Raw genomic sequence first — 23388 nt, 5'->3', positions numbered from 1 at the left:
CCATCTGTTGTTGAAAACTGTAACTACTGTAATTTCGAAAGTTTGTCCGCCTGAAAATGTACTGTTGTCCCAAGCATATTGCAACAAACGGTGTATTTCTATCGCTGCTCGTTTAGTTTTTATTGCCGTTTCAAATATACCGGTCATTTTTGAAACACCCTGTATATTCCATAACAGAAATTGCATGACCATTCACCTTATCATTACACTCAACTGCACAGCTTTAATGTCTCTTTTAGAGAACAACCCCTAAGGAGACAAAGTGCTACCAACATGAAATCTCCAAGAATGAGGTCAAAAGAATATCTGAAAATTGTCAGACTGTTTTACATAATGAGAAACAATACTGCTGCTGATTAATTTATCTCTTACTGAAGCATAACAGACCAGAATGGAAAGCAATTTGAACAAATCATTACAACAACTCTCAAGTTTATTGAGAACTAGTCACCACTCAGATTCCAATAATGTTATAAGAATATAATGGACATGTTTTGTATATTACCTTAGTATATTAATTATATCATGTACAAACATTCTAAATTAGACAAACAACAAGATCCTTTTAATGTCAGATATGCAAACAAAGTCATAAAATCCACATAGTGGATAATGTAATATTAAATGATTCTGAAGTACTAACATACCAAATCCATAGAACTCGGTCAATTGGTAGGAACATCTGAAATTCTCATATTCTGTACTATGTCACTTGTTTTTGTTTATTGGTCAAAATACATAAAGCTATGTCTGTATGCCCTGAATATTATAAGAATTACTATTATTGATCTTTAAGTAACTGTATATGTTTAATGAAATAACAAATTTAAAATATGTAAACAAATTATCAAAAGATGCTTACTGTGTGAAATACAAAATTACTGTAGAAGATAACTGAAAGTTCTGTTTAACTGTGTGTTGATAAAATGATAGGAGAATTGTGTTTGATTTTGTTCTTGTGTTTAATTTATGGTTTATTCCACATATCTGGTGTAAATTAAGATATCATTGTTTTCAGGCTAATTTGTATGTGTGAAACAAAGAGCAATTTATACTGTCTCTGTATGTATGTAAAATTGACTTAATGAAGTACTTTTCAATAGTAATCACCAAAAATTGTAAAATCAACAATGGTGCAGTTGTTTGAAAGTACATATAAAGATGTGAGTTTGGGATTTGAGATTCACTGTTGAGCTGTTATTTGCAATGTTCTATGTGGGTTGATCTGAGACTTAAAAATGTATACCTGTTATTTTGAGTCACACTGCATGCTGATGGGAATTTTACTGATCCTGTACTTGCCAAGATCACCAGGACATCACATAAGACGCAAGTTAAGTATTTGTTTTACACTGTCAATCTGATCTATACAATTTGAATGGGTCTTATTTGCAGCAAGTTTATATCATCTCACTCCTAATAATTCCTAACAAGAAGGTACGTCTCATTATCTTGATTTCTTGTGTTGAATAAACCAATGAAAAAATGCTATTTAGTATGAAATAACTCCAGAGCAGGAAAGTTGCTACTCACCATATAGTGGAGATGCTGAGTCACAATAGGCACAATAAAAAGATTCACACAATTAAAGCTTTTGGCCATTAAGGCCTTTGTCAGCAGTAGACACACACACACACACACACACACACACACACACACATAAACGCAACTTGCACACACATCTGCAGTCTCAGAGAGCTGAGACCACACAGGTCCCATCTCCTTAAATTCCCACTTTTTTGCAGTTTCTTCAGTTTTAATCTACAGTTAATAACCAATATATTGTGGTCAGAGTCTACATCTGCCCCTGGAAATGTCTTACAATTTAAAACCTGGTTCCTAAATCTCTGTCTTACCATTATATAATCTATCTGATACCTTCTAGTATCTCCAGGCTCCTTCCATGTATACAACCTTCTTTCATGATTCTTGAACCAAGTGTTAGCTATGATTAAGTTATGCTCTGTGCAAAATTCTACCAGGCAGCTTCCTCTTTCATTTCTTATCCCCAATCCATATTCACCTACTACGTTTCCTTCTCTCCCTTTTCCGAATATTAAATTCCAGTCACCCGTGACTATTAAATTTTCATCTTCATTCACTATCTAAATAATTTATTTTATCTCATCACACATTTCATCAATTTCTTCATCTGCAGAGCTAGTTGGCATATAAACTTGACACCTTGAACATATGGTAACAGATTGCTGTTCTATGCTTCCTTCTGCTCTCCTCTATTGCCTTCATTCTTTGTCACCATAGTTTTATCTATTAGTTTCATCCCGTAATCGTTGGCACCAAAAATGGACTTGAGGTTTTGTAGTTCATCCTTTAGATGTTCCTTATCACTGATCCTATGAACCCTATTGGTTAAAGGGTTCAGGGTGGATTTCTTCTCTATAGGGTGATGATGATAGGAGGCAGTGCTTGTCCGTACTAGTTTGCTTCTATATACTCTATGGCCCAGTTTACCATCAGGCTTTCTGTAAACTTCTGCATCGGGCAAAGACAGCACCCAATTTTTTTCTATCTCTGTAGTGGACTGGATTCTGCTGTGCTGCTGGTTGAGATGTTGGTGGAAATTTCATAGCTCCTCCCCTCCATGTGGCCAGATAATGAAAGTATTATCAGCATCTCAGAACCAACATTCTGGGCGTAATGGTGTGGACTGGAACACTGTTTCTTCAAATGCTTCCATGAAGTTGTCTGCTGCAATAGGCAAGAGAGGGGAGACCACAGCTACACTTTCTGTCTGTCCATAGAATTCCCCATTCCACCTGAAATAGGTGATCGTTAAACAGTGGTGCACTAACTCGCAGATATTGGGTGCCACACATTCCTCTAAGATGTTCATGGTGTCTTGTACTGGTACATTTGTGAATAAAGACTTCATGTCAAAGCTAACCATCAGGGCTGTGGTCAAGATACACTTTTGTTTTAAAAGTTCAACAAAATGGATGGAGTCCTGAACATACAAATTTATGTGGCTCACCAAATGTCGGAGCTTTGGACCCAGTTCCTTTGCTAGACTATATGTTGGTGAATTAATGGTATTCACAGTCGGTTGCAAAGGAAATGCCTCTTTATGGACCTTCAGTACAACATATACATCCTTGGTGCCTGTGGAACTTATGGGATGAGTCCTCTGGCCATATCAAAATTCTTTCTAGTTTGCTTTGGCAGTGTTTGCATCAATGTGATTATCTTGACCATTGGCTCTCCCTTAAGCTTCTTACAAATGGGTTCACTCAGAAGATCCTCCATTTGTTTATTATAATCTTCCATGTCCAACACAACAGTCGCATTTCCCTTGTCTGCTCATGTTATTACTAAATGAGAGCTATTCTTCTGTTCTGCAATAGCATGATGTTCCTCCTTGCTGATATTTTGTTTCGGAGGTGAGTCAGGATTTGTAGTGTTTCTTGTCTCTGCCTCAGCCTGTGGTAGATGAGGAAACGAAGCTTCAACAGATTCGATGATGTATTCTTTTGGGACTCGTTTTGGTGCAACTGCAAAATTCATTCCTTCAGTCAGGATTTGTGTCACTGCATCACTTAACGTGTGGCTGGAAAGGTTAACCACCATCTGTTGAGTGTCTAGTATTATTCCTTCCTCAGTGATTTTCTGCTGCAGTTTGTAGAACTTCCTGATCTGATGGATGGCGGTACAATCTCTCGACCTTGTGGCCTGTTGAAAGGTTAACATGTTGACCTTCTCCCAGTCATCTATGTCCAGCTCCCCAGCAAGGAAGAGTTGCAGCTGACAAAGTTTCCTGTTGTTTGTGTCGAGACTTACTTGAATGTGGGGGCTCCTTTCCCACAACAAAGCTTTGCTGGCTTGTAGACTGATATTCTTTGTCTTATTTGAATTTATACGGGATGTCAGCCTTAAGAATTTTGGTGCTATAGCAGTGTCCCTGCATCTCTTCAAAAAGACAAGATCATTCAGCAGTTTACCTCTTCTTAGCCACAGTGTTTCCGTAGACTTCCTGCCCATACAGATTGGTTAAATACAAACATAGGCTTCCGTGGCCATGTCACATTCAATAAAATTTTTCTGGGTTTGTGACCGCATTGTTAATATGCAAAACTGCCATGTTTCAGTCACTATTGCAAATGCCCTTCGGGGTGTTTTTGTTTACTGCTGAATGAGAAAACTTTGTTTCTTATATAGCTGCTGACATTGCTGCTATCTGATTCTGATAGGCTGTTAAGTACAAAGGTGAGGATGTTAGAAGTTCTTTATTGGTGTTTTTATTATTTCTGTTCATTGGTGGAAACCTGATGTTTTGATTAGTGTTTGCATTACTGCTTGTGATTAGTGGAAATCGGCAAATGGAAAACCAGTGGCAGTTGTGACGTGGCATTGTTTTCCTGCATTCTAATGCCAGCTGAGGTGCACCAATACCTTATGTACATATGGCGGCAGTGGTCTATCACATGCCTACACGTATTACTTCAAGTGAGCTGTTGTCCTGTAAAGCTGTTATCGATGGCAGCCAAGATGTCAGAAGTTGGTACCCGTCTTCTCTGTTCATGTTGGCGGGTCACTTGGCTATTTCTATTGCCTCTCTAATCTTCCTCCTGAAAGTAAGAGGCTGTTTTGCCAGTACATGAGCTTCATCAAAATCAACCTGTTTGCTGCACTCAGCCTTGTGTTCTGCCAGCAATGACTTGGTCTGTTGTCTTAGTCGGATATATCTTTCATGTTCAGATATCTGTGTGCTGATGGGTCACTCCATCTCACCTACATACACTAATCCACGACACCATGTCACAACTGCCTCCTGGTTTTCCATTCACTGATTTACACCAATCACAATCAGTAATCCAACACTAAGGATAACATTGAGTTTCTGCCAGTGAAAGGAAATAATAAAAACACCAATAAAGAACTTCTAACATCCCTCACCTTCATCCTTAACTGCCTATCAGGATTAGATAACAGCCACAGCTGCAGGTACATAAGAAACATAGTTTTCTCATTCAGCAGTAAACAAAAGCACATTGAAGAAGGTCACTTGCAACAGTAACCGAAACATGGGTAGTTTTACATATTGACTAAGCAGTCACAAACCCAGAAAAAATTTATTGACTGTGACAATGGCTGCGGGAGCCTATGTTTGTATATAAGTTGACTCATTCATACTGTGCAAGGACCCTCCCCTTCTTTACGGGATTTATGGATATTAAGTGTGAATGCAAGGTAGATTTAAGGCCCAAGTAAGACATGACACTACTTTGGGTACCAAGCTGAGAGGGCACCAGGGTGCCAAAATTGTAAGATTTATACACAGGACATAGTGAGTTAGTAATGGAGGTGTGGGTCACCAAGGTGAGAGTAAGACGTGTATGTAGAGTATATTACAATTAGTAGTCAAAGCTGACAGGATGAAAGTGTATAAGGGAAAAGAGGAAGGGGGTCAGGGTTGGGGGCATCAGAGGGTAAGTCACTTGCATGAAAAAGTATTCTCAAACCAGTCCTAAATGTATGAATGAAAATCACATTTTCCATACATTTTCATGTTAAGAGTATGTCATGCATGTTTTAACATATACTGTTAAAAAAGAAGGTAACACTATTCACCAGCATAATGTATAAATTCACAAAAGAAGCTAGTGGACAAAAAATCCTACAAATAAAATCAGAATAATTTGAAAATGAACTACGGATCTCTGGAACCAGTAACTGTGTTAATGTCTCAAAAATCATAAGTTCAGTTTATTCTCAGTAAAAGCAGTAATGCATAAAATCATGTATGTGATTTCATAAGAAGTTTGTAAGGAATAAAGGAGACCAATTAGCAAAAAGCTTGCTAGTTTTTGGAGTAATCCTTGCTCAAGATAGAGTACAATTACACACAGAAAATGGTCATACAAACACGCATGAGCACACACAGGTATGCGCGTACATGCACACACAGTGGCATGCACACACACACACACACACACACACACACACACACACACACACACACATGTGCAAACACGCAGACATGTACACACACTTGTATGCACATGTCTGTGCCTCTATGTGGTGCTGGCTAGACACACAATGCTAGTGCTGCATTTTGGCAGGTGGACTAGGGTGTCATGGGTAGAAGAAGAGAGAGGTGGATGCAGGGAGAGGAGTTTGATGCCACATAGGGGCATAGGTACATATATTTTTGTGTGTGTGCACGTGTTTTTACTATAGCCCAAAAAGGGTTACTCCAAAAGTTAGCAAGTTTTGTTTCTTTTTTTGAACTTATGTTCAGTGCTTCTGCTTTTTGGTGAGTGGTGTTCTTTATGCATGAGTATTTACACTACACCCGAACTTCCCTAAAAATGTATAAAAAGTTTGAAAGTATGATATAAATGTTTCTAGTGTTACTGCAATAGCTACACTGCCAGTTGACAGGCTGAAGTGCACAACTCCAACTGCAAATATGACTCTTGAAAAGGAGTGAAAATTCAAAAGAATTACTTACATAGTAAAGGAAAGTTTTATTTGTCTAATGAGGAATATTACAGTCAAATGAGCAAATGAATGAATTATATTTTGTCTGTTGTGATTTAGAATGATATGGGAAAGAGATTAATTTAGGTTGACACACATTCCTAGAACTTTCTTCCCAAAACTATTATAGATTATATAGTCCAAAGGAAGTACAAGGAATGGGCAACATAATTCTTATATGACCCATTGAAGTGCAGTATCAGAAGACGTACATTTGTGTATTTTTGACTGTTACCTCTTTTTTTTTTTAATTAGATATTGACTATCAATCTTTTTTAGCTCTAACTACAATAATATATGCAAGTACGCTGTTGAATGCATTGTGTGTAATGGTGTGTCTTGATTCATCTTTTACTTTTAAAGTTAATTTTTTATTATTATATGAATAAAACAAATATTTCATACTTCCTGTCTGGGCAACAGTGTACAATTTCACACGGACATGTTCATAGTTAAGTAAAAAATTTCTAATTAAAAATTTCAAATGCAAATCATATGACGAAGTATCGTCATACTTAAATACGTACTGGGAAAGTTTTATCTTCTGTGTTTTAGCTATTCCAGGGCCTTCAATCAAAAACTGTCCTTTCTTCACTGGTATTGGCAATGGGTTCTTCAAAGTTGCGACAGCAGACATCTCTTGACCTTGTACAGGTTCACCTTCCAACTGTAGAAAAAAGGAGATTGTATTAAAAATGTTGAAACTACACAAATCATACAGAGCAAAAGCAGCACATATATGAATTTAATTCATTTTGTTTTGGATCAATACATGCATTAGTGAAAGAAGTAAAACTTTAATTCTTGTATTTTGAAAAATAACTGAATAACTTAATGTGGCAGCTGGCAGCATATTTACTTTTTCTGTGGTTTACAAAGCATTGTATATTCCAGAATGAATCTCTCATTCTATAGCAGAGTGTGAGCTATTGTGAAATTTCCTAAAGGAATGAAACTTGTGCCAGGCCAGAACAAGAACCCAGACTTTACTATGCCTGTGAAAGTAGGGCTCTATGTTCAAATGCACTTCCAGCAAACACAATCAATGTGTCAGGAAGTTTCACATGGAATATTGGTGCTAAAAACTCTGTGATGTCTGGAACAAATAATAGTTATCTTATCGCTGAATACCTCACAATAAAACAATGGCTAGTGAGAACTAAAAGTAAGTGTTGCTTTTTTAAAAATGAGCATCATGAACAAAATAATTTTTCTGGGACATTTGAATCTAACTTCATCAGATTTTTTTCTAAGTAATCATTCTGCAAAATCAAACGGTTAGGATTCATTCTGTAGTTGAACATATGGCAATGCAACTTTCATCCTGAAATAAGTTGTTAATATGAAAAATGCCAGTTCATTTAATGGTCACTACAACTGCTGGGTGGAGTGTTTCACAGGCCAGCAGAACATGAGAACAAGGCAGCTCAGTTGTAGGGTCATGGAGAATTGTGGTGCTCATATTGATGCTTCATTTTTTACTTACTGAGAACAGAATTTCCCTCTTCTCTCTCAGCTGCAACTGTATCTGACACCAGCAATCTTCTGGAATGGATGGTGGGAGTAAGGGAGTAAGGAGTAGGCAAGAGGCTGGGAGAGAGAGGGATAGTAGAGTATGGGTGGGTGAGGTTCTAGTGCTGCCTGGAGGTCTACATGGGCTTGAGGGAATAGCATAGGGCTGTTAGGTGCAGTGTTGCGAGGCTGTGCTGGTGTGTGTGTGTGTGTGTGGGGGGGGGGGGGGGGGGGGATTGGGAGCAAGGCAGAGTAGAGAGAGAAGAAGTAGAAAAGAGAAAAAGGACTTCTAGGTGCATTGGTGGGATAGAAGACATATGGAGTACCGGAGTGGGAGCAGGGAAGCGGATAGATATGTGAGAGACAGGGACTAGTGAAGGTTTAGACCAATGGGGTTATAGGAACAAAGGATATGTTATAGAGGAGTTTCCATCTGAGCAGTTCAGAAAAGCTGATACTGATAGGAATAATCCAGATAGCTGTAAAGGAGTCATTAAAATGATGCACATCATGTCGGGCAGAATGTTCAGCAGCTGGGTGGTCTGGCTTTCTCTTAGACACATTTTGGCAATGGCAATTCATTTTAACAGACAGCTTGTTAGTAGCCATGCCCACATAAAAACTGGCACAGTGGCTTCAGCATACTTAGTTTGTCACATGGCTGCTCCCACAGGTGGTCCTGCCTTTGATGGGCTAGGAAGTGCCTGTAATTGGACTAGAGTAGGTGATAGTAGTAGGTCTATTGCACGTATTTGAGCCATGAGGCAGGGGTTGGGAGCAGGGGTGGAATAGGGGTAGACAAGGATACTGTATACGTTCAGTGGGTGGTGGAATACCACTGTGGGAAGTGTGGGCAGGATAGTAGGGAGGATGTTCATCATTTCTGGGCATGTCAAAATTCACGTATAGAATGAGATTCAGTTGCTCCAGTCCTGGATGGTACTGAGTCATGAGAAGTGCACTTTTTTTTTTATCTGGATGGTGGGTATATGGGAGATGGTAAGTGACTGGAGAGAGAAGGCATGGGAGATATGTTTCTGAACAAGGTTGGAAGGGTAATTTCAGTCTGCGAAAGCGTGCATGCGGCCACTGACATATTTGGAGAGAGGCAGCTCATCACTACAGATGTGATGTACGCAGGTGGCTAAGCAATTTAGAAGGAACTTCTTGGTATGCAATGGTTGGCAGCTGTCAAGGTGGTCGTAGGTTTGATGTGGAAGGAGATACTAATGTAGCCACCCTTGAGGTGGAGGTCAGCATCAAAGAAGGTGGCTTTTGAAGTTAAGAAGGGCCAGGTGAAGTGACTGGGGATGAAGGTATAGAGATTCTGTTCACATCACAAAAATGTCAATAATGAAACTGAACCAGGAGAGGGGTTTACAATTCTGGGTGTCTAGGAAGAGTTCCTCCAGATACTCCATGAATAGAATGGCACAGAATGATGCTGTTGGCAGCCTTTTGCTACACAGTGGATTTTTTGTAGCCAATGCCTTCAAAGGAGAATTAATTGTGGGTGAGGATGTAATTGACCATAGTGACCACGAAGGAGATAGCCGTAATGGCAGCTACTGTGTAAGAGCAAAAGAGCATGTGAACACCCTAACTTTTGACACCTTGCGGATTTATTGTCTATTTTTCTTTGAATGCTGTTAAACATAACATAGATGCTCCAATCTGAAAGATACCACACTTAAATCTACTATGCTGCTGCTCCTCTACACTCCATGAAATTTGACATCAGAGTCATGAGCACACCTTCAGTTGTACTTGTTTTAAGGAACATTTGCACATTTGATACTTGCATGATGTAATTGCTTTATGAGCCAAATATAAACAGATATGATAAACAATGTGCATGGCTCATGATGTGCACAGCTATCCCTTGACACTCAACTAGAACTTTATGTCAGTGCCATGAGGTGTAGCACACAGCAGCAGACTTTTATCTCAGTTTGCTTGGCATAAATCGTGCTATATGATAGCACACTTCTCAGATATGCTAATTCACTCACTATATACTGCAGTAACATTAGACCAGATGTCAGAGTATGTTAAAGTTGTACTGACAAGAAACCTATTTTGTCTAATTTCTCATGCAGCTAAAGTCTTGCAGAGAGTGTTGAATAGAAGGCTATATGGCAAGCTGGATAGAGGGATTGCAGAGGAGCAGTTCAGATTTAGAAGAGGAAAAGGAACAAGAGATGCTACTGGCCTGTTAAAAACTATAGGGGAAAGATATATATTGGAAAAATGCAGAGAAATCGTTGCTGTTTTTATAGAATGAGAAAAGGCTTTTGACAGAGTTCAATGGAACAAGCTGATGGATATTTTGAAGAGGAAAGGAGTAGACTGGAAAGAGAGACAACTGATATAAAATCTATATTTACACCAGAAAGTAAGGATAAGGATTGGAAATGAAATGTCAGAAGGAAGCAGCATTGGGTGAGGTGTTAGACAGGGTTGTTGCATTTCCCCACTGTTGTTTAACTCTTACCTTGAAGAGATTAATGCAAAAGGCTTAGATAGGAAAAGAGGAATATGTATTGGTGGAAGAAGAATATAATGTATAAGGTTTGCTGATGACATGGTGTTAGTGGCAGAAAGTGAATGGACAGTGAATAATATGCTGAAAGATCTGAATGAAGCTTATATGGAATATGGGATGTAAATAAACACAGCAAAACCAAAGAGTATGGTCATCAATACAAGATGCAGACTGTCCAATATTAATACCATTAGCCAAGTAACAGCATTTAAATAGCTTGGAAGCACAATAACTGAAGACTTGAGATGTCACCAGGAGGTGAAAACTCGAACTGCCATAGCGAATGAGGCATTCAACAGAAAGAGGAGACTCTTACATGGCAAATTAGATGAAGATCTAAGGAAAAGGCTTGGCAAGTGTTTTGCCTGGAGTGTGGCACTATATGGGGCAGAAACATGGATGGTGAGATGAGAGGATGAAAAAAGGTTAGAAGTATTTGAGATGTGGATGCGGAGGAGAATGGAGAGAATAAGCTGGATGGAAATAGTGAGTAATGAAAGAATATTGGAAAGGGTTGGTGAGGGAAGATGTCTGCTGAAGGTTGTAAGAGAAAGGAAAAAGAACTGGTTGGGACATTCATTGAGAAGGAAGTGCTTGCTAGCAGATGCTTTGGAAGGATTGGTTTGTGAGAGAAGACTGAGAGGAAGAAGAAGATACAAGATGATTGACAACATAAATGGAAGAGGAAATTATGTGGACCTAAAGATAATGGCAGAATACCAGACAGCCTGGAGTAGACCATGCGCCATGCGAAAACTTGCCTTTTGCCAGATGATGATGGTTCAAATGGCTCTGAGCACTATGGGACTTAGCTGCTGAGGTCATCAGTCCCCTAGATCTTAGAACTACTTAAACCTAACTAACCTAAGGACATCACACACATCCATGCCCGAGGCAGGATCCAGACCTGCGACCGTAGCAGTTGCGCGGTTCCAGACTGTAGCGCCTAGAAATGCTCAGCCACCCCGGCCGGCTGATGATGATGATGTGAGTTTCTGGATGAGTTATAGTACATTCCCCAAGACATGAATTTTATCATACAGTAATCCATTTGAGGCACTGAGAGTCATAAGGGCCAAAAGCACATCATCATCAATTGTGAGACTGTAACATTTATTCATGGTTATGAAATCTGTTGATCTTATGGTGAGTCAGTTTTATTGGTGCTGTAGGCCAACAATGTACGTATGAAAATTCACAAAAAGCTGTAACATTGGTTTCTCTGATATTTACTTAAATGTGTGATCAATGGTGGTGTGCTTTAGGCCCTTATAGATCTCAGCGTTTCATTTGTATTCTAGTCAAGTGTTGGTTGGTAGACAAGTTTGTTGGTAGACATTACTACTTGAGTTGTATCATTTCCATATACAGCACTTTGTGTTTGGTTGTTCAGTTTGTGGGAATCAGCTTTCATGTGCTGTGTAAACATGAACTATGTTGAGTCTATTTTAAATGCTACTGGAAAATTAAAGCTGTGAGGATGGACCGTGAGTCGTGCTTGGGTAGCTGAGTTAGTAGAACACTTGCCCACAAAAGGCATATGTCCCAGTTTGAATCTTGGTCTGACACATAGTTTTAATCTGCCAGGACGTTTCATATCAGTGCACATTCCTCTGCAGAGTGAAAATCTCACTCTGGGAACAGAAAAGTAAATCACCAGGAAAATAGCCTCAAAGGAACTAGGGCCTCTGAGAACAGATCCTTTGAGAGGGTGATCAAATCAAATAAGTGGTGACTACTAGCAAACATTTAACAAGTAAATGAACAGTCAGCACTACTTCTTGCATGGGTGTAGCATAAGAAAATCTGATTTCAGCCTGGAAGTAAATTTGTGAACTAGTACATCTGTCAGGGATCTTGTGCATTTGTCCGAACAAATGGAAAGGCATGAAAACTCCCACTTACACAAAAATGCAAAATGGAGAATTGGGAAAGCTTACACATCATTTTCTTATTGTCCTAAACTGTACTTAATTATGCACAAAACAACAAAATTCCACAAAAACAATTATTTCTTTTGTCATATAAGTTATGCATCTTATTATTATTATTATTATTATTACTATTATTACTGTTATTATTATTTGTAGTGTCTGTAGTTGTATAAACTTGCTGATAAGCATAACTGTTATACCACAGATGCTATTAATTTCACACTCTCAAATTTATCTGAATATAAAAATTTGTGATCACCCAGAGTGTATACACATGAGCCACCACTGGATAGCAGTCTGGACCCAGCTGAGCATTGAATAAACAAGTATTCAACAGCAACACAGGATGAGCATTGGGAATGTTAGTGTAGAGTGAGGTGGCACTGTTAGTGACAAGCATGGTAAAAGAACAGGGACTGTCGAGATTCAGTGGCGGAAATGGTTGATGTCCTTTATATAGGCTTTACGGCCCATCCCACCTGGTTTACTCCTACCAGCACCAGTTTTTGTGAACTGCACTCTCACTACAATGTACACTCCATTCCCTTAACCCCCCCCCCCCCCCCCCGACCTAAATCTTTGCTTGTCCCTGTCTCCCACCTACATATCCTCTTCCTACCTCTCACTCCAGCACTACACATGTCTTCCATCCCACCAACATACTTGCAAGTCCCTTCCCTTCTCTGCTTCTCCTCACTCCTTCCTCCCCCCCCCCTCCCCCCCTCTGCTGCCCTTCCCAGCACAGCCACCTATAACACTGCACTTAACAGCACTGTACTGTGCAAGTCCATGCATGCCACACCACCCCTGTGCAAGTGTTTTCTCTAACATGTACCCTGCTGTCCCTCCCCTCTCAACCTCATACCTCCTTCTGATCCCCACCTTCCATCCCAGCAGATTGCTACTCGATACACACACAGTTGCAATTGGTCTGTAGCACCCTGAGACAGTTGCCATGTTTGTGTGAACTGTTTTTGAGGAAATGTGTGTGTGTGTTTTCTACTGCAAAAGGACTTTACCCAAAAGCTTTAATAGTTTAGCATTTGTTTCCACTGTTCCTGTCTGCAACTCAGTGCCTCCTCTACATAGTGTGTATCACTCCATGCTTACTAATTGTAGTTACTTCATTCTGGGCTGTCCACTGTCAGATGAATTACTTTTTACTTTGTGCTATATCTGGATCATCAGAATACATCAGCTTTCTGATGTGTGTAGCATTGCATTTCATTAGGAACACTATTGTTGTTATTAGGTTTGTCATCATTTTCTTTGTTCATTTTATTTACAGTGTGACTAAAAAATTGAACTTTTAGCATTCTCAAATATTATACTAGCCACAAATTAAAGACATACATTACCTTAATCTTAATGTCAGGCTTACGGACACGGAAGTCATCCTGGGCAAAATATTCATACTTTGTGTCATGAACAGTGGCAAGACAGGCAATATTGAATGCACACTGATCCACCAGGTGTTTATAATAATCCTCATATGAAACATCTATCCTTACTTCCTCAACTGAAACAAAATGGTTTTAAAATTGTACTGATAGAACTTTTCACATTTGTTGCTAATGTAAGAATTAAAGAAGTATTTCTCTTTTTTGTTATTTGCACATACCTTAAAATATTCCTCTGGAAAGCTAAAATGAAATTTTTTATTTCAGAGATGACTAACAGTGGAGAAAACTTTTATGTGCAACTAATGATATTATGTAAAAGCTACTCTAGGGGGCAGTTATATAAAAACAAACACACAACTCACATAAGTGCAGTGACTTCAAGAGGAATTTCATCACCAGAAAATGCAATACCATTAATGAAATAATAATGATACAAACTGCTAACAACCACTAATCTATTCTCCTTCTTTTATGCTCAATGAATCGATTAATGAAAGGAATTTGGCTTATTGTGTATTGTTCTCAGAATGATAGACAAGGTACATTTCTCAGAATGGAAATGGAAATGACCATAAAAAATGGGAAATTATATGTGAGGCTCGAGGAGATACAATGACTGACAAATACTTACCTGAAGAATGTATCCCAAGATAAATAAATAAATAAAAGATTTGAAACCACCAGTTCCTTCGTGAAGGGTGAGTGAGGAACAGGTTGGGCAATATTTGAAAGAAAGGACAAGTTATGCAGATTTCAAGTCGTATGGACAAAGGGAGATAACTATGAGGGAAGACATATTAGAGGCTGCACATTTGGGGAGAGAGGCAGTATGTAACTACATGGACATGTGAAGTCTTATAACTTTCTTTTTGAGGAAAGTTCTTAAATATTGGTCCTGGAATTATTAAAGCCACATGTCTATTCAGTACCTTGTTAATTGGTTAAATGGATGCATACAGAAATCAGAAGTGGTTGGACTATGAAACTGATTACCAAAGTATATGCCATAAAACTATTTTCCACATTAACTTTGCAGCTTTGTCTAGAGAGAGAGCAGCGTTTAGTATGCGTATGAAAAGTCAGCATCAGATTGCTTGCAGACATAAGATAGAAAATTGGAATACATAGAAATACAGAATAAATGAAAAACACACTTACTAACTACATTTTGATGACGATGATGTTTGGTTTGTGGGGTGCTCAACTGTGCAGTCATCAGCACCCGTACAAAGTCCCAACCTCTACACAGTCCACTCTAGCCACTGTCATGAATGATGGTCATGACAATGATGATGATGAAATGATGAGGACAACACCAAATTTTGAACAGCATGATTAACAATCATGAGCAGCTGGAAGATATAGAAAATTCAACCAGGACCCTTTCATGCCTTATTACAATGGTGTGTCAGTCAAGAAACATCAAATTAAATGTGTATTCTGTCCTTCAACAGAGGTGAAAATGATTGTGACTTCTGTAGAAGACAACATGGACCTGGGGAAGCCAGGAATATACAAGATTCCATGTCATTGTTGAATGTCATGTATTCTCCAGATTTGTCGCACTCTTATAGACAAATGCAATGAACATAGACATCACAATAGACTAGATCCAGCAAACGAATCTGATGTTGCTCGCAACTGCCTAGATATGGGAAATTGTATGAACTGCACAAAGATACTCTCTCCTGCCTTGACCCATTAGACTTGTAATTAAAGAGCTGGTCAAAATATGTGGAGTTAATGATGCAATCAACAGAGACAGCATATTTCAACACAATGTGAGAACCAATACTAGCAGTGCTAGAACATCATCATTTGAAGAAAAACAAATCTGGTGAGAATATACAAACTGGGGGAGAGGCAGGGGGTCTTGAATCCAGGGTAGCTAAACCAGGTGTCAACAACATGTTAAGTTGCAAATGCTGGTATTTGCAGTTTGTGCCCAGGGTTCCTGCACATCTCTTTTCTCTGGTAAGAGGCTCTTGAAGTCAATGTCTCCTCTAATAAGATTAAAGTCCCTTCCATCAACCTGGTGTTTATTTTTTTCTAGGAAGCTATTGCACACAGAGACACCTGAAGGTTATGAACAGTGACCTCACTGAAGTATTGTATAGTTTCTACAACAGCAGCATCTGATGCAATGCCCATGAATCTTTCAAACTGGTATTACACCAGGAAGATCTTAAACAGCACAGGGTAAATGTAGTTATCACTAGGCTGATAATTAATTAGATGTGCTGTAGAATGGTTGTCTTTTTATCTTAGTTGTTACCATACGAAGACAATGATAATAATACTGGTGATGGTGACATACCACCAAAATATTTTGAGTATAATATCCAAAAAATAACTAGCCAAATACACTAATGAGGAAAAACTTTTAATTTATACAGCGTGTCCCTAGAGGAATGCTCAACATTTAGGGGGACGACAGGAATGACCATTTGCAGCAAAAAATTTCACATGGACATATTTCCAATTCTGAATGTTTTCTGAGGTAAAACACATTTAACGCACATTGTTATTTGTTTTCTGTATTATTCAATACATTGTCAGTTTTACACACATACGCTTGTACAACAATTAGTAAGCATTACAATGTGCATTTCACAATGTATCAAGTGAAAAATATGTATTTTTAACATATTAACCTCCAATATTACAGATTTTGTACAGTTCACAATAAATGTTCTAAAATCCTACTGTCAGCTTCATTGCATTTGTGCACTCTTGGGAAAACATATTGTGTTCCTTATCTGAGAGCTTCTGCATGTTCCCTAACAAATGCAGCAGCTTCCATAATGTGACCAGGCAGTTCATGTGGCATATTCACTTTTCATTTGTTCAGCTCAGTCTTCATCCAAACCCATAACCCAAAACCCAATGGCCTAAGGCCTAGCAATCTTGGTGGCCAGTTAATTGTACTGCCACCACCAATGCAGCAATTAGGGTAAATGCAGCTGAGATGTTCCCTTATATGTCTGGTAAAATGTGGAGGGGCTCTGTCATGCTGGAAATACATTGCAGTCAATGTGGCCAAAGGAATGTCCTCAAGGTGCTCAAAAAAAATTTAATGTGTTTTATCTGAAAAACATTCAGAATAAGGCATATGACCACATAAAGTTTTTTGCTTCAAATAAGCATCCCTGTCACATCCTTGAATACTGACCATTCCTCATGGGACACCCTGATTATTCTGTTGGAAATTATTGTAGATATGAAATTTAGATTGTCTGTGTTTGATGAACATATGTCATAAAAATGGTCACAGTAGGCTAGGTTGAGCTCCTTGTACCAAACAACTAGATTATTAGTGTTCAATGATATAAATATAAGCGATAATATTATGTTCTTAATTGTTACTTACCAGCTCCAGCCTTAATTACACGCTCAGCCTTCTCTTTCTTTACTCCATCCTTCACATGGCCAGTGTAAAGCACTGTGTCAACTCGCAACAGGACAGTAACTGTATAATCCTGTTGATTGCTCCTGTTCTTCATGACAACCACAACACTACATGGGGTAGAATGGTAAAGTATTAGAAATCTGTATTATGTGAAATGATACTGAAATATAAGTAATGTTAATGTTTAATTTGTACCGCTACAAATTTATTGTGGTTATCAAGCAGTGTAAGTATGTTCTGGAATGAAATGTAACATATTTACTACACAGAGACTATAATTTGAAATTATTCTATCACAGAACTATCTGTTGACTGATAGTGTTGGTATATATCTAGATTCATATAATACTACCCAGTACTATTTATTCCAATTTAAAATGTAAAAATAGAAATGTCTATTTTCAAAAAATACAAAATTTAGAAAGCAACAAGTTATAGAAGCAGTAACTAAACAGAGTGAAAGACAAATGAAATAATGATTAAGAGATATTTGTAAATTGTTATCAACAGATTTGCAGGACAATTAAGTTATATGTTACCGTTTGAAAAAAAAAAAAATTGAGGGAAGTCCTTGTATTAGCAAAAGACAAGAAACTAAGCTGTAGGGTCAATGATTCTGGCAGTAATTATGTGACAAGAGAATAAAATGTTAATATGCTAATAATGTGTTTAATATTGTGCAGTATAATATTGTGCTACAGTTTTGCACATATTTCTTTGTCTTATGAAGCTATTAATATAATGAATACCACTGGACATCTACATGCAGAGGATAAACAAATGGACCATGTATTATCCTGAAGATGAAGTTGTGAGTCACAAGGACAATCTGGATAGAGTAAAAACAATATAGACTTAGATTGTAATAACTTCTTACCAAATGGTACCACACTCGTAAACAAAGAACAAATGTAAGAAACGGTATCTTTTTGAATAAATAATTTTCATCCATAAAATGAGAAGAAAATGTTGCAGAAATAGAGCTATGAAAACATGACTCAACTGGCCAGGATGGGAGGTAAATATACAGTGAAACCACTTACATGACTTCAGTCTGCAACCCTTGAATGGTTCCATAACAACTGAAATTCCTGATTGGAGTATTACATTACATTAATTTTTATTGGTCCTTTTGATCATTTGTTGTACAAGGTATACAATATGATATTGGAGAAGTCATTGTGATTTACAATGCATGTTTTTAATTCATACAAGAATATTTACATTGATTTAGGCTTAATATTATCACAACTGAAGGTTCAGCTTCCATACATTATATTTAACCCAAGTAATTTAATGTTTTTTTTTAGTATTTGTCAATAAATTTTTATGTTTCAAGATATTCATCTATACTATAATAACAATTTTGCAATAAATATTTATGGACAGCAGTTTTAAATTTTGAAGTGTCTTTTATTGTTTTAATGTTTGTAGGTGGCTTATTGTATAGTCTGTTTCCTGTTTGCAGTGGTCCATTCTGTTTTAGTGTTGTATGTGCATGTTGAACATGTATGTCCTGCTTTCTTCTTGTGTTATACAGGTGGATACTCTGGTTAGTTGACACAAGATTATTGCTGTTTCCTAAGATTTTCCTTACAAATATGATCACTTGTAAAATATACAGACACGGAAGTGGAAGGATATGTAGTTTCTTGAATACGGGCTTCCATGAGCTACTGGATGCAGCATTTTCTATGGCTCTTACAATTCTCTTTTGGCATATAAAACAACTTCTGCTAGCAGATGCATTTCTCCAAAAGATTATGCTGTATTGCAGGAAGGATTCTGCCTGGGCGAAGTATATATCTTTTAGTGTCTTTTTCGACGTGCAATCAGAAATAATTTTGATAATATAGCAAATGGTATTTAATTTATTTGTAATGTATTTTATATGCTGGACCCATCTTAGATCTTCTTGGATCCATATCCCAAGAAATTTTGTAGAGCTTACATTTTTGAGGGTTCTAATAAACAAATCTATGTCTCGTGCTAGTGGACATTTATTTTGCACTGTGTGTATATGCATTGTAACTGTTTTTTTCTGTGTTTATTACTAAATTGTTTCCAGAAAACCAGTCTGCAATGTGGGTGGTACAATTTTTAATCTCATGTAGTAATTCTTTTTTGGTCCTTCCTTTTACTATCACATTTATGTCATCCACAAATTTTCTGTAATTATGGCATGGGCTAGTTGGTTCCAAGTCATTTACAAAGAGCAGAAACAGAACTGGTCCTAGAATGGAGCCTTGTAAAATAAGGAAAAGGCAACTACTCCTTGGACTAATGCATGGAGTACCACTTTCCTAGCAAAAGAAATGCAACAAGAGCTGGTGTGAATGGTGTGACCCATTATGTGTTTCTGTATACAATGCATTAGTCCTTGAACAGATTCACTTGTTCAAGCTCTTTCCTTCATTTTTGTTGCATGAAGGAACTAATTTTGAAATATTTTGTTCCCCTCAGTCTTTTTCTTTTATTTATATTGAACCACTGTTATTCATAACTTTTTTTATACCTTTATCTTGAAGATAATTTTCTTTAGGTGACAACTAAAAATATGATAGAGTTTTTATCTTTTGTATTTCTTCTTAGACAGCTGAAACCTTGCTAGAAAAAGGACTATACTAACATGTAAACGTGACTAAGTGTCACAAAAATGGTGATAGGGCTTGGAGAAATCAGCAGGAAGAAATCTATCTGTATCAATATTGTGTTTGTAGTCAGTGATATGAGAAAAAGTCTTAAAGTCGAAACACCTTTAGTTCCTTCCTTTGCCTCTGATCTTATGTTTTTCTTCCACTTGAATTATTATTCAACCACTTGCTGTTTAATAATGCTCTATTCAGATCAGATAATAACTTTAACTTTTAAGGCTGCCCTTAAGCAGTTGTATATGTCACACACTATGCTTTCTATAACTGTTATTCCCTATTACTGTTACTGTGCACATGAATGCTTATGCATTTACATATGTGAGTATTTAAATATGTGATACTTCAATTTTCTGTTCTTTTAGAATGACCCCATCTGGCGAATAACCGTGCTGAAGGATGAGCAATATTACCTGAATGGTGAGCCAATTACAATGTCATCCCTTAGTTCAAAATTGAAATGAATGTCATTAAAGTCTTCATTGAGGTAATATCTGCTGAAGAGACTTTCACTCTGCCTTAGTGCCTTAAGCATTGCAGCACGCTCCTCAACACTCTCTGAAAAATTAGAAAATGAATAGTTATGTTAAGAATATTAAATAAAATAAATAAAAAGTGGTGTTTTCCTTTTGACAGAAATCTAAAATAATAATAAAGAGTAAAGAATTATTTAAATTATGAAAGTGGGTATTTCTATGAAATTTGAGATACCGTATGATACATTAATGCTCATTCCATCAATTGAAAAGTGTTCACAATGAACATTATGAACACAGGAAACAGATGTCAAAGGATGTGTACGGTAGAAAAAAAAAAAAAAAAATTCCGGCATAGTGAAGCCACCTGCAGTTCTAACCATGACCATTTTCCACAATGAAGTTATTGCTAATTTATAAAAAAATGTTTGTTGTTTCATAACTGCATTCAATTCCAAGTTATACGGACTTATATTTTCTCAGCCAATATAAGACTACATCAATCTTGTTCATATCCACCTTCCCTGGAAATATTTTCATTTAAAATGGGTTTACAGGTAAGTGATAGACTGCAGATCCAGTTAGTTTATCCTTAAGCTGGATTTTTTCTTGCACTCAGTATAACTCATCATTTCACTTTTGGCAATACAATATGTACGTAAAAAGTCAAACATATTACCTCTAACATGACTTTGCATATTAAAGTGCTCTGTTATTGAAAACAACCTTGAATTTAGAGATGAAAGAGAGAATGAAATAATGGTTTCTTGAGTCACTCTTTTCACAATTTTAAAGATTCTGGTCTCATATTTTGTATTTTATCACAACTTAAGGGCCATATACTTGGAAACAAACACTTATAAGGGGGAAATGCTATGGATAATTGGACCTCTTAAATAATGTGCAATTTCTAGTATAGGATGAGCTCCAGGTATCTACTGTGCAGTGTCATTTCTTTCTGTTAGAAGAGTTAGTGAAAGGCATCTTTTTTCATAGCTTACTAATTACCTGGCAGTATTACATAATGTGACTTGGTAACTAAGTGGGGAAGTGCCAGACTACAATTCTAAAGGTTCAGGATGCAATTATCAGTTGATCCTATGAGTTTTTCAGCCACTTGATGGTTCTTTCACCTAACTCAGAGATTTATTTCTGTGATATATGGCAATATTGCCCATGGTTCAGAAACTGTATTAAATCATAGGTCCTCCCTTTATCTGACAGTGTAACACAGTTCATAGGCTGGAGGAAGGTTAAGACATATCGCCTTCAATAGGACCAAGTCTAGTAAAGCACTGTTGTGTTCAAACCAACCTTTGGTTTGGTAACAGGTTTACCTTATTTCTAACATGCCTTTCTGGAGTCTTTCCCTGCAATAACAGCATCTGCAGCTGTGGTAGTACAGTCTGTAGCAAGAGCTCTGCAAACAGCTGAATTTTGAACCAATTTTATTAAGGCACTATCAGGTTTGTGGTTTGTAACTACATCATCAGATGCATATAAAAATTAAAACATGATAAACAACATAGTGTAGAATGAAGAAAGCTCAACCTTCATAGTTAAAACTATAATGTCTATAGGGCTGATAGTCAATGTATAAAAAGTTGGTGATGGGAAACATCCAGTGCCACGTAAGAAGAACATGCCAACAGGTCAGCACGAAACAGAACCACACAGGTGAGCTGCAACAACCACAGACGACACAGTTTGGCTGGCTGTTGCTGCAGCTCACCTGTGTGGTTCTGGTTTTTGCTGACCTGTTGGCAAGTCCTTCTTACGTGGCATTGGATGTTTTCCATCACCAACATTTTATACATTGACTATCAGCCCTATAGACATTGTCGTTTTAACTATGAAGGTTGAGCCTTCTACATCCTCCACTATGTTGTTTATCACATTTTAATTTTTATATGCACCTGATGATGTAGCTACAAACAACAAACCTGGTAGTGCCTTAAAAAATTGGTTCAAAATTCAGCTGTCTGCAGAGCTCTTGCTGCAGATGCTGTGACCAAAGAGTCATTTGTAATAAGGATATTGACGACCAGTTACATCAGTTGTTGGCCAAGTTAACTCAGAAGAGGATGCATCATTTGTATGACACCTAAAATGGCCCCCAGAATTCTCAACTGAGTCAGTGCATTCATCCAGGCCCACAGGATTTAAACATCATTCTGACAAGAGACCAGTCGAGAACTTAAGTGGTCAATTTAAATTTTCATTTAGCTTGATTTTGTAATCACTGAAATTAATCATCTCCCCCTAGGTTTGGATCCACCTCCAAAGTGAAGTCACTGATGCACAGTTTTGTCAGACATATTTAGTTACCAAGTTGAGGAAAGATGATGACAAAGTTCCTGATCTCCAGACTTTATACAAATGTTGGGGATTGAACTCCAGACACCTCCAAATTGCCTCAGAATGAAGATATTTGCCACTGTTGCTGGTGATTCATTAGTTGGATGGGACCATTGAGTTTGGCTGCCATTTTGGTGATATTCAAACAAAGTATTCTATGTGCAGAGTAGGCTATATACTGGCACTGGCTTGCACCCTCTTCCTCTCTCATCATCATAAAACACAAATATGAAACCATACTATTGTTTCACATGTGTGGTGTGAATAGCAAATATGAAGACACTTGTGGTACATGACTCGAGGAAATCAAAGACACTGGTTGAGAGAGGGCATTGATTTAAATCAGTGGGGAAAGTTGAAAATTTGTGCTGGAGAGCATATAACTGGAAAAAAAATACAACTGCTGTCCAAGAGTAATAAATAATGTATTTATGTACCTTACAAAATTTCTAGGGAGAGTACTGTACATAACCCCACTGTGGGTGCTAGACAAGGAGGCAAAGTCTACATGAAAATTATTTCTGTGTCTCGTAGTGTAAGAGTAAATCATGGTTCAGCTAAACTGGTCTAAAAATACAATGTTTTTCCATAATTTTAATAAG

The 23388-nt window shown here is 37.6% G+C and overlaps 1 protein-coding gene across 2 annotated transcripts in view; it reads right to left on the bottom strand.

Moving 5' to 3' along the window:
* The window catches only part of LOC126237058 (annulin), a 495746-nt gene that overhangs the window by 4816 nt on the left and 467542 nt on the right, over positions 1–23388 (bottom strand). For both annotated transcript variants that reach the window (XM_049946841.1, XM_049946840.1), the window contains exons 10-13: positions 20366–20510; positions 17263–17408; positions 13848–14008; positions 7026–7165 (exon numbers count right to left, since the gene is read on the bottom strand). In XM_049946841.1, the coding sequence (XP_049802798.1) occupies positions 7026–7165; positions 13848–14008; positions 17263–17408; positions 20366–20510 (592 nt within the window). The remainder of the gene's footprint in view (positions 1–7025; positions 7166–13847; positions 14009–17262; positions 17409–20365; positions 20511–23388) is intronic.

Source organism: Schistocerca nitens, chromosome 2 (assembly GCF_023898315.1).
Source record: "Schistocerca nitens isolate TAMUIC-IGC-003100 chromosome 2, iqSchNite1.1, whole genome shotgun sequence".
Taxonomy (NCBI): Eukaryota; Metazoa; Arthropoda; class Insecta; order Orthoptera; family Acrididae; genus Schistocerca; species Schistocerca nitens.
The sequence above is the reverse complement of the archived record's forward strand: the minus strand, read 5'-3'. Positions and strand labels throughout refer to the sequence as shown.